This window comes from Coloeus monedula, assembly GCF_965178545.1.
Source record: "Coloeus monedula genome assembly, chromosome: 40".
Taxonomy (NCBI): Eukaryota; Metazoa; Chordata; class Aves; order Passeriformes; family Corvidae; genus Coloeus; species Coloeus monedula.
In genome coordinates, this window is record NC_138820.1 from 57,747 (window position 1) to 74,496 (window position 16,750).

Consider the following 16,750-nt stretch of genomic DNA (forward strand, 5'->3'; position numbering starts at 1 on the left):
TGTCCCTGTGGCCGGAGTGTCCCTCTGGTCAGTGTGTCCCTGTGGCCGGAGTGTCCCTCTGGTCAGTGTGTCCCAGTGGTCAGTCTGTCCCTGTGGCCGGAGTGTCCCAGTGGTCAGTCTGTCCCAGTGGCCGGAATTTCCCCGTGGCCGGAGTGCCCCTGTGGTCAGTGTGTCCCTGTGGTCAGTGTGTCCCTGTGGCCGGAGTGTCCCAGTGGTCAGCGTGTCCCAGTGGTCAGTGTGTCCCTGTGGTCAGTCTGTCCCCGTGGCCAGTGTCCCAGTGGTCAGTGTGTCCCAGTGGTCAGTGTGACCCTGTGGCCGGAGTGTCCCAGTGGTCAGTGTGTCCCAGTGGTCAGTCTGTCCCTGTGGTCAGTGTGTCCCAGTGGTCAGTGTGTCCCTGTGGCCGGAGTGTCCCAGTGGTCAGTCTGTCCCTGTGGCCGGAGTGTCCCAGTGGTCAGCGTGTCCCAGTGGTCAGTGTGTCCCAGTGGTCAGTCTGTCCCTGTGGTCAGCATGTCCCTGTGGCCGGAGTGTCCCTGTGGTCAGTCTGTCCCAGTGGTCAGTGTGTCCCTGCGGTCAGTCTGTCCCTGTGGCCGGAGTGTCCGTGTGGTCAGTCTGTCCCAGTGGTCAGTGTGTCCCTGTGGTCAGTGTGTCCCTGTGGCCGGAGTGTCCCAGTGGTCAGTCTGTCCCTGTGGCCGGAGTGTCCCAGTGGTCAGCGTGTCCCAGTGGTCAGCGTGTCCCAGTGGTCAGTGTGTCCCTGTGGTCAGTCTGTCCCTGTGGCCGGAGTGTCCCAGTGGTCAGTGTGTCCCAGTGGTCAGTGTGTCCCTGTGGTCAGCGTGTCCCTGTGGCCGGAGTGTCCCTCTGGTCAGTGTGTCCCTGTGGCCGGAGTGTCCCTGTGGTCAGTCTGTCCCAGTGGCCGGAATGTCCCCGTGGCCGGAGTGTCCCTCTGGTCAGTGTGTCCCAGTGGTCAGTCTGTCCCTGTGGCCGGAGTGTCCCAGTGGTCAGTGCGTCCGTGTGGTCATTCTGTCCCTGTGGCCGGAGTGTCCGCATGGTCAGTCTGTCCCAGTGGTCAGTCTGTCCCCGTGGCCGGAGTGTCCCAGTGGTCAGTGTGTCCCCGTGGCCGGAGTGTCCCTCTGGTCAGTGTGTCCCAGTGGTCAGTGTGTCCCAGTGGTCAGTCTGTCCCTGTGGCCGGAGTGTCCCAGTGGTCAGCGTGTCCCAGTGGTCAGCGTGTCCCAGTGGTCAGTCTGTCCCTGTGGCCGGAGTGTCCCTGTGGCCAGTGTGTCCCCGTGGCCAGAGTGTCCCAGTGGTCAGTGTGTCCCTGTGGTCAGCATGTCCCTGTGGCCGGAGTGTCCCTGTGGTCAGTGTGTCCCTGCGGTCAGCATGTCCCTGTGGCCGGAGTGTCCCTGTGGTCAGTGTGTCCCTGTGGTCAGTCTGTCCCTGTGGCCAGAGTGTCCCAGTGGTCAGTCTGTCCCTGTGGCCGGAGTGTCCCAGTGGTCAGTGTGTCCCTGTGGCCGGAGTGTCCCAGTGGTCAGTCTGTCCCAGTGGTCAGTCTGTCCCAGTGGCCGGAGTGTCCCTCTGGTCAGTGTGTCCCAGTGGTCAGTGTGTCCCTGTGGCCGGAGTGTCCCAGTGGTCAGTCTGTCCCAGTGGCCGGAGTGTCCCCGTGGCCGGAGTGCCCCTGTGGTCAGTCTGTCCCTGTGGTCAGTCTGTCCCTGTGGCCGGAGTGTCCCTGTGGTCAGCCTGTCCCAGTGGTCAGTGTGTCCCTGTGGCCGGAGTGTCCCAGTGGTCAGTGCGTCCGTGTGGTCAGAGTGTCCCAGTGGTCAGTCTGTCCCAGTGGCCGGAGTGTCCCCGTGGCCGGAGTGCCCCTGTGGTCAGTCTGTCCCTGTGGTCATTCTGTCCCTGTGGCCGGAGTGTCCGCATGGTCAGTCTGTCCCAGTGGTCAGTGTGTCCCTGTGGCCGGAGTGTCCCAGTGGTCAGTGTGTCCCCGTGGCCGGAGTGTCCCTCTGGTCAGTGTGTCCCAGTGGTCAGCGTGTCGAAGTGGTCAGTCTGTCCCAGTGGTCAGTCTGTCCCTGTGGCCGGAGTGTCCCCGTGGCCGGAGTGCCCCTGTGGTCAGTGTGTCCCAGTGGTCAGTCTGTCCCAGTGGTCAGTGTGTCCCTGTGGTCAGTCAGTCCCTGTGGCCGGAGTGTCCCTGTGGTCAGTCTGTCCCTGTGGTCAGTCTGTCTTCGTGGCCGGAGTGTCCCTCTGGTCAGTGTGTCCCAGTGGTCAGTGTGTCCCTGTGGCCGGAGTGTCCCTGTGGTCAGTGTGTCCCAGTGGTCAGTGTGACCCTGTGGCCGGAGTGTCCCAGTGGTCAGTGTGTCCCTGTGGTCAGTCTGTCCCCGTGGCCGGAGTGTCCGTGTGGTCAGTGTGTCCCCGTGGCCGGAGTGTCCCTGTGGTCAGTGTGTCCCAGTGGTCAGCATGTCCCAGTGGCCGGAGTGTCCCTGTGGTCAGTCTGCCCCAGTGGTCAGTCTGCCCCAGTGGTCAGTGTGTCCGGAGTGCCCAGCCAATGAGGACGCGCGCTCCCATCCCCCCTCCATCAGTGACGGCCATGACGTCACCGCAATGACGTCACGGGGTGGGGGAGGGGATTTTATTGCCGCGATTCGGGGGGGGGGGGGGAAGGGGGGGGAATCCCCGACCGCCCCTCCCCCTCCCGGGGATTCCCCTCCCCCCGTGACGTCACCAAGGACCCCCAGGGCTCGGGGGGGGGGAGGGGCCGGTCCCGCTTTGGGGTCACCCCCCCCCCCCCCCGGTTCTGGGGCCCCCTGAGGATGGGGACGGTGGGGGGGGGTCCCCAAGGTCCGGGGGGTCCCCAAGGTCCGGGGGGGTCCCCAAGGTCCGGGGGGGTCCCCAATGTCCGGAGGGGTCCCCAATGTCCAGCAGGGGTCACCAGGGGGGGTCCCCAAGGTCCGGGGGGTCCCCAATGTCCAGCAGGGGTCACCAGGGGGGGTCCCCAAGGTCCGGGGGGTCCCCAATGTCCAGCAGGGGTCACCAGGGGGGGTCCCCAAGGTCCCGGATTTTGGGGTCCCCCCCCCCCCTTTTTGGGGTCCCCCGGGGCTCCAGGAGCGGGGCCAGGCCGGAGCAGAGACCCCCGATGTCCCCAGTGCTCCCAGTGAGCCCAGTTTGTGCTCCCAGTGCTCCCAGTGCTCCCAGTTTGGGCTCTCTCAGGGGTCCAGCAGCAGCTCCAGGCCGTAGCGGGGGGGTCTGTGCTGCTCCCAGTGCTCCCAGTGCTCCCAGTTTGGGCTCTCAGGGGTCCAGCAGCAGCTCCAGGCCGTAGCGGGGGGGTCTGTGCTGCTCCCAGTGCTCCCAGTGCTCCCAGTTTGGCTCTCAGGGGTCCATGAGCAGCTCCAGGCCGTAGCAGGGGGGTCTGTGCTGCTCCCAGTGCTCCCAGTGCTCCCAGTTTGGCTCTCTCAGGGGTCCAGCAGCAGCTCCAGGCTGTAGCGGGGGGGTCTGTGCTGCTCCCAGTGCTCCCAGTGCTCCCAGTTTGGGCTCTCTCAGGGGTCCATGAGCAGCTCCAGGCCGTAGCGGGGGGGTCTGTGCTGCTCCCAGTGCTCCCAGTGCTCCCAGTTTGGGCTCTCTCAGGGGTCCATGAGCAGCTCCAGGCCGTAGCGGGGGGGTCTGTGCTGCTCCCAGTGCTCCCAGTGCTCCCAGTTTGGCTCTCTCAGGGGTCCAGCAGCAGCTCCAGGCCGTAGCGGGGGGCTCTGTGCTGCTCCCAGTGCTCCCAGTGCTCCCAGTTTGGCTCTCTCAGGGGTCCAGCAGCAGCTCCAGGCCGTAGCGGGGGGGTCTGTGCTGCTCCCAGTGCTCCCAGTGCTCCCAGTTTGGCTCTCTCAGGGGTCCAGCAGCAGCTCCAGGCCGTAGCGGGGGGGTCTGTGCTGCTCCCAGTGCTCCCAGTGCTCCCAGTTTGGGCGCTCTCAGGGGTCCAGCAGCAGCTCCAGGCCGTAGCGGGGGGGTCTGTGCTGCTCCCAGTGCTCCCAGTGCTCCCAGTTTGGGCTCTCTCAGGGGTCCAGGAGCAGCTCCAGGCCGTAGCGGGGGGGTCTGTGCTGCTCCCAGTGCTCCCAGTGCTCCCAGTTTGGCTCTCTCAGGGGTCCATGAGCAGCTCCAGGCCGTAGCGGGGGGGTCTGTGCTGCTCCCAGTGCTCCCAGTGCTCCCAGTTTGGCTCTCTCAGGGGTCCAGCAGCAGCTCCAGGCTGTAGCGGGGGGGTCTGTGCTGCTCCCAGTGCTCCCAGTGCTCCCAGTTTGGGCTCTCTCAGGGGTCCATGAGCAGCTCCAGGCTGTAGCGGGGGGGTCTGTGCTGCTCCCAGTGCTCCCAGTGCTCCCAGTTTGGCTCTCTCAGGGGTCCAGCAGCAGCTCCAGGCCGTAGCAGGGGGGTCTGTGCTGCTCCCAGTGCTCCCAGTGCTCCCAGTTTGGCTCTCTCAGGGGTCCAGCAGCAGCTCCAGGCCGTAGCGGGGGGGTCTGTGCTGCTCCCAGTGCTCCCAGTGCTCCCAGTTTGGGCTCTCTCAGGGGTCCAGCAGCAGCTCCAGGCCGTAGCGGGGGGGTCTGTGCTGCTCCCAGTGCTCCCAGTGCTCCCAGTTTGGCTCTCTCAGGGGTCCATGAGCAGCTCCAGGCCGTAGCGGGGGGGTCTGTGCTGCTCCCAGTGCTCCCAGTGCTCCCAGTTTGGCTCTCTCAGGGGTCCAGCAGCAGCTCCAGGCCGTAGCGGGGGGGTCTGTGCTGCTCCCAGTGCTCCCAGTGCTCCCAGTTTGGGCTCTCTCAGGGGTCCAGGAGCAGCTCCAGGCCGTAGCGGGGGGGTCTGTGCTGCTCCCAGTGCTCCCAGTGCTCCCAGTTTGGCTCTCTCAGGGGTCCAGCAGCAGCTCCAGGCCGTAGCGGGGGGGTCTGTGCTGCTCCCAGTGCTCCCAGTGCTCCCAGTTTGGGTTCTCTCAGGGGTCCATGAGCAGCTCCAGGCCGTAGCGGGGGGGTCTGTGCTGCTCCCAGTGCTCCCAGTGCTCCCAGTTTGGGCTCTCTCAGGGGTCCATGAGCAGCTCCAGGCCGTAGCGGGGGGGTCTGTGCTGCTCCCAGTGCTCCCAGTGCTCCCAGTTTGGCTCTCTCAGGGGTCCAGCAGCAGCTCCAGGCCGTAGCGGGGGGGTCTGTGCTGCTCCCAGTGCTCCCAGTGCTCCCAGTTTGGGTTCTCTCAGGGGTCCATGAGCAGCTCCAGGCCGTAGCGGGGGGGTCTGTGCTGCTCCCAGTGCTCCCAGTGCTCCCAGTTTGGCTCTCTCAGGGGTCCAGGAGCAGCTCCAGGCCGTAGCGGGGGGGTCTGTGCTGCTCCCAGTGCTCCCAGTGCTCCCAGTTTGGCTCTCTCAGGGGTCCAGCAGCAGCTCCAGGCCGTAGCGGGGGGGTCTGTGCTGCTCCCAGTGCTCCCAGTGCTCCCAGTTTGGCTCTCAGGGGTCCATGAGCAGCTCCAGGCCATAGCGGGGGGGTCTGTGCTGCTCCCAGTGCTCCCAGTGCTCCCAGTTTGGCTCTCTCAGGGGTCCAGCAGCAGCTCCAGGCCGTAGCGGGGGGGTCTGTGCTGCTCCCAGTGCTCCCAGTGCTCCCAGTGCTCCCAGTTTGGGCTCTCAGGGGTCCATGAGCAGCTCCAGGCCGTAGCGGGGGGGTCTGTGCTGCTCCCAGTGCTCCCAGTGCTCCCAGTTTGGCTCTCTCAGGGGTCCAGCAGCAGCTCCAGGCCGTAGCGGGGGGGTCTGTGCTGCTCCCAGTGCTCCCAGTGCTCCCAGTTTGGCTCTCAGGGGTCCAGGAGCAGCTCCAGGACGTAGCGGGGGGGTCTGTGCTGCTCCCAGTGCTCCCAGTGCTCCCAGTTTGGGCTCTCTCAGGGGTCCAGGAGCAGCTCCAGGCCGTAGCGGGGGGGTCTGTGCTGCTCCCAGTGCTCCCAGTGCTCCCAGTTTGGGCTCTCTCAGGGGTCCAGCAGCAGCTCCAGGCCGTAGCGGGGGGGTCTGTGCTGCTCCCAGTGCTCCCAGTGCTCCCAGTTTGGCTCTCAGGGGTCCATGAGCAGCTCCAGGACGTAGCGGGGGGGTCTGTGCTGCTCCCAGTGCTCCCAGTGCTCCCAGTTTGGGCTCTCTCAGGGGTCCATGAGCAGCTCCAGGCCGTAGCGGGGGGGTCTGTGCTGCTCCCAGTGCTCCCAGTGCTCCCAGTTTGGGCTCTCAGGGGTCCAGCAGCAGCTCCAGGCCGTAGCGGGGGGGTCTGTGCTGCTCCCAGTGCTCCCAGTGCTCCCAGTTTGGCTCTCTCAGGGGTCCAGGAGCAGCTCCAGGCCGTAGCGGGGGGGGCTGTGCTGCTCCCAGTGCTCCCAGTGCTCCCAGTTTGGGCTCTCTCAGGGGTCCAGCAGCAGCTCCAGGCCGTAGCGGGGGGGTCTGTGCTGCTCCCAGTGCTCCCAGTGCTCCCAGTTTGGGCTCTCTCAGGGGTCCAGCAGCAGCTCCAGGCCGTAGCGGGGGGGTCTGTGCTGCTCCCAGTGCTCCCAGTGCTCCCAGTTTGGCTCTCTCAGGGGTCCAGGAGCAGCTCCAGGCTGTAGCGGGGGGGTCTGTGCTGCTCCCAGTGCTCCCAGTGCTCCCAGTTTGGCTCTCAGGGGTCCAGGAGCAGCTCCAGGCCGTAGCGGGGGGGTCTGTGCTGCTCCCAGTGCTCCCAGTGCTCCCAGTTTGGGCTCTCTCAGGGGTCCAGCAGCAGCTCCAGGCCGTAGCGGGGGGGTCTGTGCTGCTCCCAGTGCTCCCAGTGCTCCCAGTTTGGGCTCTCTCAGGGGTCCAGGAGCAGCTCCAGGCCGTAGCGGGGGGGTCTGTGCTGCTCCCAGTGCTCCCAGTGCTCCCAGTTTGGGCTCTCTCAGGGGTCCATGAGCAGCTCCAGGCCGTAGCGGGGGGGTCTGTGCTGCTCCCAGTGCTCCCAGTGCTCCCAGTTTGGGCTCTCTCAGGGGTCCAGCAGCAGCTCCAGGCCGTAGCGGGGGGTCCCCGCGGGGGGCACGCTCTCCGGGACGTGCGTCAGCCGCCCAGGCCGCAGCTGGGCCCAGCCCGGGGGGGGCGCGGGGGCCCCGCAGCCGTAGCGGGGGAAGCGCCACCCCCCGCCCTGCCGGGGCACCAGTATGGACCAGTTCCGAACTGGGAACCGCCGGCGAGGCTCTGCGGTTCTTCCCAGTGCCGCCCAGTGACCGCACGGTGCCCCTCCCAGTTCTTCCCAGTGCTGCCCAGGTCATCCCAGTGCTGCCCAGTCATCCCAGTGCTCCCCAGTTCATCCCAGTGCTGCCCAGTTCATCCCAGTGCTGCCCAATGATCCCCAGTGCCCCTCCCAGTGCTCCCCAGTTCATCCCAGTGCTCCCCAGTTCATCCCAGTGCTGCCCAGGTCATCCCAGTGCCTCCCCAGTTCGTCCCAGTGCCCCCCAGCTCATCCCAGTGCTGCCCAGTTCATCCCAGTGGCTCCCCAGTTCGTCCCAGTGCCCCCCAGTTCATCCCAGTGCCTCCCCAGTTCGTCCCAGTGCCTCCCCAGTTCGTCCCAGTGCTGCCCAGTTCATCCCAGTGGCTCCCCAGTTCATCCCAGTGCCTCCCCAGTTCGTCCCAGTGCCTCCCCAGTTCGTCCCAGTGCCGCCCAGTGACCGCACGGTGCCCCTCCCAGTTCATCCCAGTGCTGCCCAGTTCATCCCAGTGCTGCCCAGCTCATCCCAGTGCTCCCCAGTTCATCCCAGTGCTGCCCAGGTCATCCCAGTGGCTCCCCAGGTCATCCCAGTGGCTCCCCAGTTCGTCCCAGTGCCGCCCAGTGACCGCACGGTGCCCCTCCCAGTTCTTCCCAGTGCCTCCCCAGTTCATCCCAGTGCTGCCCAATGATCCCCAGTCCCCCTCCCAGTGCTCCCCAGTTCATCCCAGTACCACCCAGGTCATCCCAGTGCTGCCCAGCTCATCCCAGTGGCTCCCCAGTTCGTCCCAGTGCTGCCCAGTTCATCCCAGTGGCTCCCCAGTTCGTCCCAGTGCTGCCCAGTTCGTCCCAGTGCTGCCCAGTGATCCCCAGTGCCCCTCCCAGTGCTGCCCAGTTCAACCCAGTGCCCACCAGTTCATCCCAGTGCCTCCTCAGTTCATCCCAGTAACCCCCAGTTCATCCCAGTGACCCCCAGTGACTGCCCGGTGCCCAGCGTTTCATCCCAGTACCTCCCCAGTTCAGCCCAGTGCCCCCCCCAGTTCATCCCAGTACCCCCCAGTTGTCTTCCCAGTGCCCCTCAGTTCATCCCAGTGCTGCCCAGTCCATCCCAGTGCCCCCCCAGTTCAGCCCAGTGCCCCTCAGCTCATCCCAGTGATCCCCAGTGCCCCTCCCAGTGCCCACCAGTTCATCCCAGTCCCTGCCAAGCAGGGACTGCCCAAAACCAGTAAGCACCAGTTCATCCCAGTCCCTTCCAGTGCCCTCCATTCCCCTCCCCAATGGCCCCCAGTTCCCTCCCAGTCCCCTCCAGTCCATCCCAGTCTCCTCCAATCCCCTCCCAATCCCCTCCCAGTCCCTCCCAGTCCATCCCAGCCCCTCCCAGTCCATCCCAGCCCCTCCCAATCCCCTCCAGTCCCCCCCAGTCCCTCCCAGTCCCCCCCCAGTGCCTCCCAGTCCCCCCCAGTCCCCTCCCAGTCCCTCCCAGTCCATCCCAGCCCCTCCCTGTCCCTCCCAGTCCCTCCCAGTGCCTCCCAGTCCCCTCCCAGCCCCTCCCAATTCCCTCCCAGCCCCTCCCAGTCCCCCCCCAGTCCCTCCCAGTGCTCCCAGTCCGGTACCTGGGGGGGGCTCAGGGTGATGCTCAGGCTGATGGTGGCCGAGGGCCGAGGGGGCGGGGCCGAGGGGGCGTGGCCAGAGGGGGCGTGGCCGGAAGGGGCGGGGTCATAACGAACCACGGAGCTCAGCACGGTCCGGCCCTGGCGTGGGGGAGGGGCAGGTGGGCGTGGCCGCCAGGGAGGCCACGCCCACCACAAAAAGCCACGCCCACCACAAAAAAGCCACGCCCACTGCTCGGCCGCCAGGCCACGCCCCCACTCTGCCTTATAAGGCCATGCCCCAACCCCGCCCTATTTCCCATGTCCATCACCAGGCCACGCCCCTTTAGGCCACGCCCCGCCCCACAACACAAAGCCACGCCCATTCACCGAAACCACGCCCCCTTTGAGGCTCCGCCCATTTCCCCCAAGGCCCCGCCCCCATTCGAGCCCCTAGTCATTCAAGCCACGCCCATTTGACAGAAAGGCCACGACCCTTTGAGGACACGCCCCTCCCGGCCACGCCCACTCCCCAACCCCCGCCCCTTCTTGAGGCCCCGCCCATTCCCAAATCCCCGCCCCCTTTGAGCCCCGGCCCCGCCCACTTCCCCTTTTGAGGCCCCGCCCCTCTGGCCCCGCCCACTTCCCAAATCCCCGCCCCCTTTTTAGCCCCCGCCCATTTCCCAAATCCCCGCCCCCTTTTGAGGCTCCGCCCCCTTTTGAGCCCCCGCCCACTTCCCAAATCCCCGCCCCCTTTGAGGCCCCGCCCACTTCCCAAATCCCCGCCCCTTTTGAGGCCCCGCCCCTCTGACCCCGCCCATTTTCCCAAATCCCCGCCCCTTTTGAGGCCCCGCCCCTTTTGAGCCCCCACCCACTTCCCAAATCCCCGCCCCTTTTGAGCCCCCGCCCATTTCCCAAGGCTACGCCCCCTTTTGAGGCCCCGCCCATCTGACCCCGCCCACTTCCCAAATCCCCGCCCCCTTTTGAGGCCCCGCCCCTCTGACCCCGCCCATTTCCAAAATCCCCGCCCCTTTTGAGCCCCCGCCCCTTTGAGGCCCCACCCATTTCCCAAACCCCTGCCCCCTTTTGAGCCCCCGCCCATTTTCCCAAATCCCCGCCCCCCTTTTGAGCCCCCGCCCCCTTTTGAGGCCCCACCCTCTGGCCCCGCCCATTTCCCAAATCCCCGCCCCTTTTGAGGCCCCGCCCCTTTCGAGGCCCAGCCCATTTCCCAAATCCCGGCCCCCCTTTGAGGCCCCGCCCACTTCCCAAATCCCCGCCCCCCTTTTGAGGCTCCGCCCCCTTTGAGGACCCGCCCATTTCCCAAATCCCCGCCCCTTTTGAGGCCCCGCCCACTTCCCAAATCCCCGCCCCCCTTTTGAGGCTCCGCCCCCTTTGAGGACCCGCCCATTTCCCAAATCCCCGCCCCTTTTGAGGCCCCGCCCACTTCCCAAATCCCCGCCCCCTTTTTGAAGCCCCGCCCGTTTCCCCAGGCCCCGCCCACCTTGGGGGCGTATCCCGGGAAGAGGCGGCGGGCGATGGGCGGGAGCAGCTCCCGCAGCGCCCCCTGCAGGACGAGCTCGAGCTGCAGCGAGGAGAGCGGCAGCGCCCGGGAGAACACCTGGGATGGGGGAGGGGACAGGTGAGGGAGGGACACACCTGGGCACACCTGGGACACACCTGGGACACACCTGGGCACACCTGGGACTGACCCTGAGCCCCCCAGGGCACACCTGGGCACACCTGGGCACACCTGGGCACCCCTGGGACACACCTGGGGCGCACCTGGGGACACCTGGGCACACCTGGGGCACACCTGGGCACACCTGGGGCACACCTGGGACTGACCCTGAGTCCCCCAGGACACACCTGGGGCACCCCTGGGGCACACCTGGGCACACCTGGGGACACCTGGGCACACCTGGGCACCCCTGGGACACACCTGGGCACACCTGGACACACCTGGGACTGACCCTGAGCCCCCCAGGGCACACCTGGGCACACCTGGGACACACCTGGGACACACCTGGGCACACCTGGGGACACACCTGGGCACACCTGGGACTGACCCTGAGCCCCCCAGGGCACACCTGGGCACACCTGGGCACACCTGGGGCACACCTGGGACACACCTGGGCACACCTGGGCACACCTGGGCACACCTGGGACACACCTGGGGCACCCCTGGGCACACCTGGGACACACCTGGGACACACCTGGGCACACCTGGGACTGACCCTGAGCCCCCCAGGGCACACCTGGGCACACCTGGGCACCCCTGGGACACACCTGGGCACCCCTGGACACACCTGGGCACACCTGGGCACACCTGGGACACACCTGGGCACACCTGGGCACACCTGGGACACACCTGGGCACACCTGGGGACACACCTGGGCACACCTGGGACACACCTGGGCACACCTGGGACTGACCCTGAGCCCCCCAGGACACACCTGGGCACACCTGGGCACCCGTGGGCACACCTGGGACACACCTGGGCACCCCTGGGCACACCTGGGGCACACCTGGGACACACCTGGGCACACCTGGGACACACCAGGGCACACCTGGGCACCCCTGGGGCACACCTGGCACTGACCCCGCCCCCCAGGCCAGAAGAGAGACAGCCCCGACCCCAATTTTGGGGTCCCACCCCCATTTTTGGGGTCCCACCCCCAATTTCGGTGCCCCCCCCCCCTTTCCGCGCCCCACCCTCTCAATTTCAGGGTCCCAAACCCCAATTTTGAGGTTCCTGACCCCAAATTTTGAGGTCCCAAATCCCAAATTCAGGGTCCCATCCCAACTCCCCCCCCCCCCCCCCATTTTTTGGGGGGGTCCCGCCCCCCCCCCCCCCAATTTCGGGGCCCCGCCCACCTCGTGGTGCTCCGCCCACCCCGCTCGCAGCTCCGCCTCCTCCCGCAGCTCCCGCCCGAACTGCTCCGAGAACAGCGGGAACTGGAACACGTCCGGGCACGGCTGCGGGAAAAGGGCCCCGAAACCCGTCAGGGGCACCCCAAAAACTCCCGGGAACCCCAAAAACTGACCCGGGCACCCCAAAAACCGACCCGGGCACCCCAAAAACCGACCAGGGCACCCCAAAAACCCCCGGGAACCCGAAAACCGACCCGGGAACCCCAAAAACCGGCCCGGGAACCCCAAAAACCGACCCGGGCACCCCAAAAACCGACCCGGGCACCCCAAAAACTCCCGGGAACCCCAAAGACCGACCCGGGAACCCGAAAGACCGACCCGGGCACCCCAAAAACCCGTGGGAACCCCAAAAACCCCCGGGCACCCCAAAAGCCGACCCGGGCACCCCAAAAATGGAACCAGGGACCCCAAAATCCACAAAAACAACCCCAAAAACCGACCCGGGAACCCCAAAAACTCCCGGGAACCCCAAAAACTCCCGGGAACCCCAAAACCGACCCGGGGACCCCAACAACCGATCCGGGGACCCCAAAAACTGACCCGGGCACCCCAAAAACCCGCGGGAACCCCAAAAACCCGCGGGAACCCCAAAAACCCCCGGGAACCCCAAAAACTCCCGGGAACCCCAAAAACCGACCCGGGCACCCAAAAAACTGACCCGGGCACCCCAAAAACTCCCGGGAACCCCAAAAACCGACCCGGGAACCCCAAAAACCGACCCAGGCACCCCAAAAATGGAACCAGGGACCCCAAAATCCACAAAAACAACCCCAAAAACTCCCGGGAACCCCAAAACCTGACCCGGGCACCCCAAAAACCGACCCGGGCACCCCAAAAACCGACCCGGGCACCCCAAAAACCAACCCGGGAACCCCAAAAACCGACCCGGGCACCCCAAAAACCAACCCGGGAACCCCAAAAACCGACCCGGGCACCCCAAAAACCAACCCGGGAACCCCAAAAACCGACCCGGGAACCCCAAAAACCCCCGGGAACCCCCAAAAACTGACCCGGGCACCCCAAAAATCCCCGGGAACCCCCAAAAACTGACCCGGGAACCCCAAAAACCGACCCGGGAACCCCAAAAACCGACCCGGGCACCCCAAAAATGGAACCAGGGACCCCAAAATCCACAAAAACAACCCCAAAAACTGACCCGGGAACCCCAAAAACCCCCGGGAACCCCCAAAAACTGACCCGGGAACCCCAAAAACCGACCCGGGAACCCCAAAACCGACCCGGGCACCCCAAAAATGGAACCAGGGACCCCAAAATCCACAAAAACAACCCCAAAAACTGACCCGGGAACCCCAAAAACCGACCCGGGAACCCCAAAAACTGACCCGGGAACCCCAAAAATGGAACCAGGGACCCCAAAATCCACAAAAACAACCCCAAAAACCGACCCGGGCACCCCAAAAACCGACCCGAGGACCCCAAAATCCACAGAAACAGCCCCAAAAACCAATCCGGGGACCCCAAAAACTCCCGGGAACCCCAAAAACCGGCCCGGGAACCCCAAAAACTGACCCGGGCACCCCAAAAACCCCCGGGAACCCCAAAAACTGACCCGGGAACCCCAAAAATGGAACCAAGAACCCCAAAATCCACAAAAACAACCCCAAAAACCGACCCGGGAACCCGAAAACCGACCCGGGAACCCCAAAAACCCCCGGGAACCCCAAAAACTGACCCGGGCACCCCAAAAACGGATCCAGGGAACCCCCAAAACCCCCGGGCACCCCAAAAACCGGCCCGGGAATGCCAAAAACCCCCGGGAACCCCAAAAATGGAACCGGGGACCCCAAAAATGGAACCAGGGACCCCAAAATCCACAAAAACAACCCCAAAAACCGGCCCGGGAACCCCAAAAACCGACCCGGGAACCCGAAATCCACAGAAACAGCCCCAAAAACCAATCCGGGGACCCCAAAAACTCCCAGGAACCCCAAAAACTGACCCGGGCACCCCAAAAACCCCTGGGAACCCGAAAGACCGACCCGGGCACGCCCAAAACCCCCGGGAACCCCAAAAACCGACCCGGGCACCCCAAAAACCGACCCGGGAACCCCAAAAACCGACCCGGGCACCCCAAAAACCCCCGGGCACCCCAAAAACTCCCGGGAACCCCCAAAACCGACCCGGGGACCCCAAAAATGGAACCAGGGACCCCAAAATCCACAAAAACAACCCCAAAAACTGACCCGGGCACCCCAAAAACCCCCGGGAACCCCAAAATCCACAGAAACAGCCCCAAAAACCGACCCGGGCACCCCAAAAACCGACCCGGGCACCCCAAAAACCGACCCGGGCACCCCAAAAACCCCCGGGAACCCCAAAAACCGACCCGGGCACCCCAAAAACTCCCGGGAACCCCAAAAACCGACCCGGGCACCCCAAAAACCCCCGGGAACCCCAAAATCCACAGAAACAGCCCCAAAAACCGACCCGGGCACCCCAAAAACCGACCCGAGGACCCCAAAAACTCCCGGGAACCCCCAAAAACTCCCGGGAACCCCAAAAACCCCCGGGAACCCCAAAAACTGACCCGGGCACCCCAAAAATGGAACCAGGGACCCCAAAATCCACAAAAACAACCCCAAAAACCGACCCGGGCACCCCAAAAACCCCCGGGAACCCCAAAATCCACAGAAACAGCCCCAAAAACCGACCCGGGCACCCCCAAAACCCCCGGGAACCCCAAAAATGGAACCGGGGACCCCAAAATTCCCAGGAGTGCCCCAAAATTTGGGGGTCCCAGGGGAGTTTTTGGGGTCCCCGAGGTGGTTTTGGGGATTTTGGGGTGATTTGGGGGATTTTTTGGGGTGGTTTTGGGGGTTTTTGGGGTTTCTGGATTAGTATGTGGGGGGTTTTAGGTGTTTTTGGGGTGATTTTGGGGTTTCTGAGGTGTTTTTTGGGGTTTTTAGGTGATTTTGGGGTGGTTTTGGGGTGACTTGGGGTGGTTTTCGGGTTTCTGGGTTGGTTTTTTGGGGTGATTTTGGGGTTTTTTGGGGTGATTTTGGGGGTTTTTTGGGGTGATTTTGGGTGATTTTGGGGTGTTTTGGGTGATTTTGGGGGTTTTGGGGGTTTCTGGGTTGGTTTTTTGGGGTGATTTTGGGGGGTTTTGGGTGATTTTGGGGTTTCTGGGTTGGTTTTTTGGGGTGATTTTGGGGTGATTTTGGGGCTTTTTTTGGGTGATTTTGGGGGGTTTTGGGGTTTGTGGGTTGGTTTTTTGGGGTGATTTTGGGGGTTTTTTGGGGTGATTTTGGGGGTTTGTGGGTTGGTTTTTTGGGGTGATTTTGGGGGGTTTTGGGTGATTTTGGGGGTGGTTTTGGGGTGTTTTGGGTGATTTTGGGGGTTTTGGGGGTTTCTGGGTTGGTTTTTTGGGGTTTTTGGGGTGTTTTGGGGTGATTTTGGGGGGTTTTGGGGTGATTTTGGGGCTTTTTTTGGGTGATTTTGGGGGGTTTTGGGGTTTCTGGGTTGGTTTTTTGGGGTGATTTTGGGGGTTTTTTGGGGTGATTTTGGGGTGTTTGGGGTGATTTTGGGGCTTTTTTTGGGTGATTTTGGGGGGTTTTGGGGTTTCTGGGTTGGTTTTTTGGGGTGATTTTGGGGTTTTTTGGGGGGTGATTTTGGGGGTTTTGGGGGTTTCTGGGTTGGTTTTTGGGGGTTTTGGGGTGATTTTGGGGGTTTTGGGGTGATTTTGGGTGATTTTGGGGTTTCTGGGTACCTGCTGGAACAGCTGCTCCTGGAAGATGCGGCTGTAGTTGGGGTGCAGGTACTGCTGGTCCCACTCCTGCGGGAACTGGGGGTTACTGGGAGGCACTGGGAGGGGTTCCCGGGGGTACTGGGAGCACTGGGGGGTACTGGGAGGGACTGGGAGGGGTTCCCGGGGTTACTGGGAGCACTGGGGGTTACTGGGAGGGACTGGGAGGGGGCACTGGGGGTACTGGGAGGGACTGGGAGGCACTGGGAGGGTCTGGGAGGCACTGGGAGGGGTTCCCGGGATACTGGGAGCACTGGGGGTTACTGGGAGGGACTGGGAGGGAGTGGGAGGGGGCACTGGGAGCACTGGGAGGGACTGGGAGGCACTGGGAGGGGTTCCCGGGGGTACTGGGAGCACTGGGGGTTACTGGGAGGCACTGGGAGGGGTTCCCGGGGGTACTGGGAGGGACTGGGAGCACTGGGAGGGTCTGGGAGGGACTGGGAGGGGTTCCCGGGGTACTGGGAGCACTGGGGGGTACTGGGAGGGACTGGGAGGGGGCACTGGGAGGGGGCACTGGGAGCACTGGGGGTTACTGGGAGCACTGGGAGGGGGTGCTGGGGGTACTGGGAGGCACTGGGAAGAGTTACTGGGGTTACTGGGAGCAGTGGGAGAGGTTCTCGGATTTACTGGGAGCACTGGGAGGGACTGGGAGGGGGCACTGGGGGGTTACTGGGAGCACTGGGAGTGGGCACTGGGGGGTACTGGGAGCACTGGGGGGGAGTTACTGGGAAGGGCTGGGTGAGCACTGGGGGATACTGGGAGGCACTGGGAGCTCATCGGGGTGCCCCGGTGTGTTGTTACTGGTTTGTACTGGTCTGTAGTGGTTTATACTGGTCTGTATTGGTCTATACAAGTCTATACTGGTCTATACGAGTCTGTACCGGTCTGTACTGGTTTATACTGGTCTATACTACTCTGTACCAGTCTATACTGGTCTATACTGGTTTATACCGGTCTGTACTGGTTTCTACTGGTCTGACCCAGCGGTTCCTGGGCCGCTCCCAGAGCTCGGGGTGGGGCAGGGGGGGCACTGGGGGGGTGTCAGTGCCCTGTACTGGTCTGTACTGGTCTGTACCGGTCTGTACTGGTCTGTACCAGTCTACACTGCTCTATACTGGTCTGTACTGGTTTATACTGGTCTGTACCGGTCTATACTGGTCTGTACTGGTTCATACTGGTCCGTACCGGTCTGTACCAGTCTATACTGGTCTGTACTGGTCTATACTGGTCTATTCCGGTTTATACTGGTCTGTACTGGTCTGTACTGGTCTGTACTGGTCTATACTGGTCTATTCTGGTTTATACTGGTC

General features: G+C 64.2%; 1 protein-coding gene across 1 annotated transcript in view; it reads right to left on the reverse strand.

Moving 5' to 3' along the window:
* Positions 1–6,941: 6,941 nt before the first annotated feature.
* LOC309584519 (multifunctional procollagen lysine hydroxylase and glycosyltransferase LH3-like) overlaps positions 6,942–16,750 on the reverse strand; it is a gene marked incomplete at both ends in the record, with an annotated part of 48,820 nt that continues 39,011 nt past the window's right edge. The window contains 5 exons of the mRNA XM_082300563.1: positions 6,942–7,097; positions 8,771–8,908; positions 10,248–10,364; positions 11,621–11,722; positions 15,405–15,470. Coding sequence (XP_082156689.1) covers positions 6,942–7,097; positions 8,771–8,908; positions 10,248–10,364; positions 11,621–11,722; positions 15,405–15,470 — 579 coding nt within the window. The remainder of the gene's footprint in view (positions 7,098–8,770; positions 8,909–10,247; positions 10,365–11,620; positions 11,723–15,404; positions 15,471–16,750) is intronic.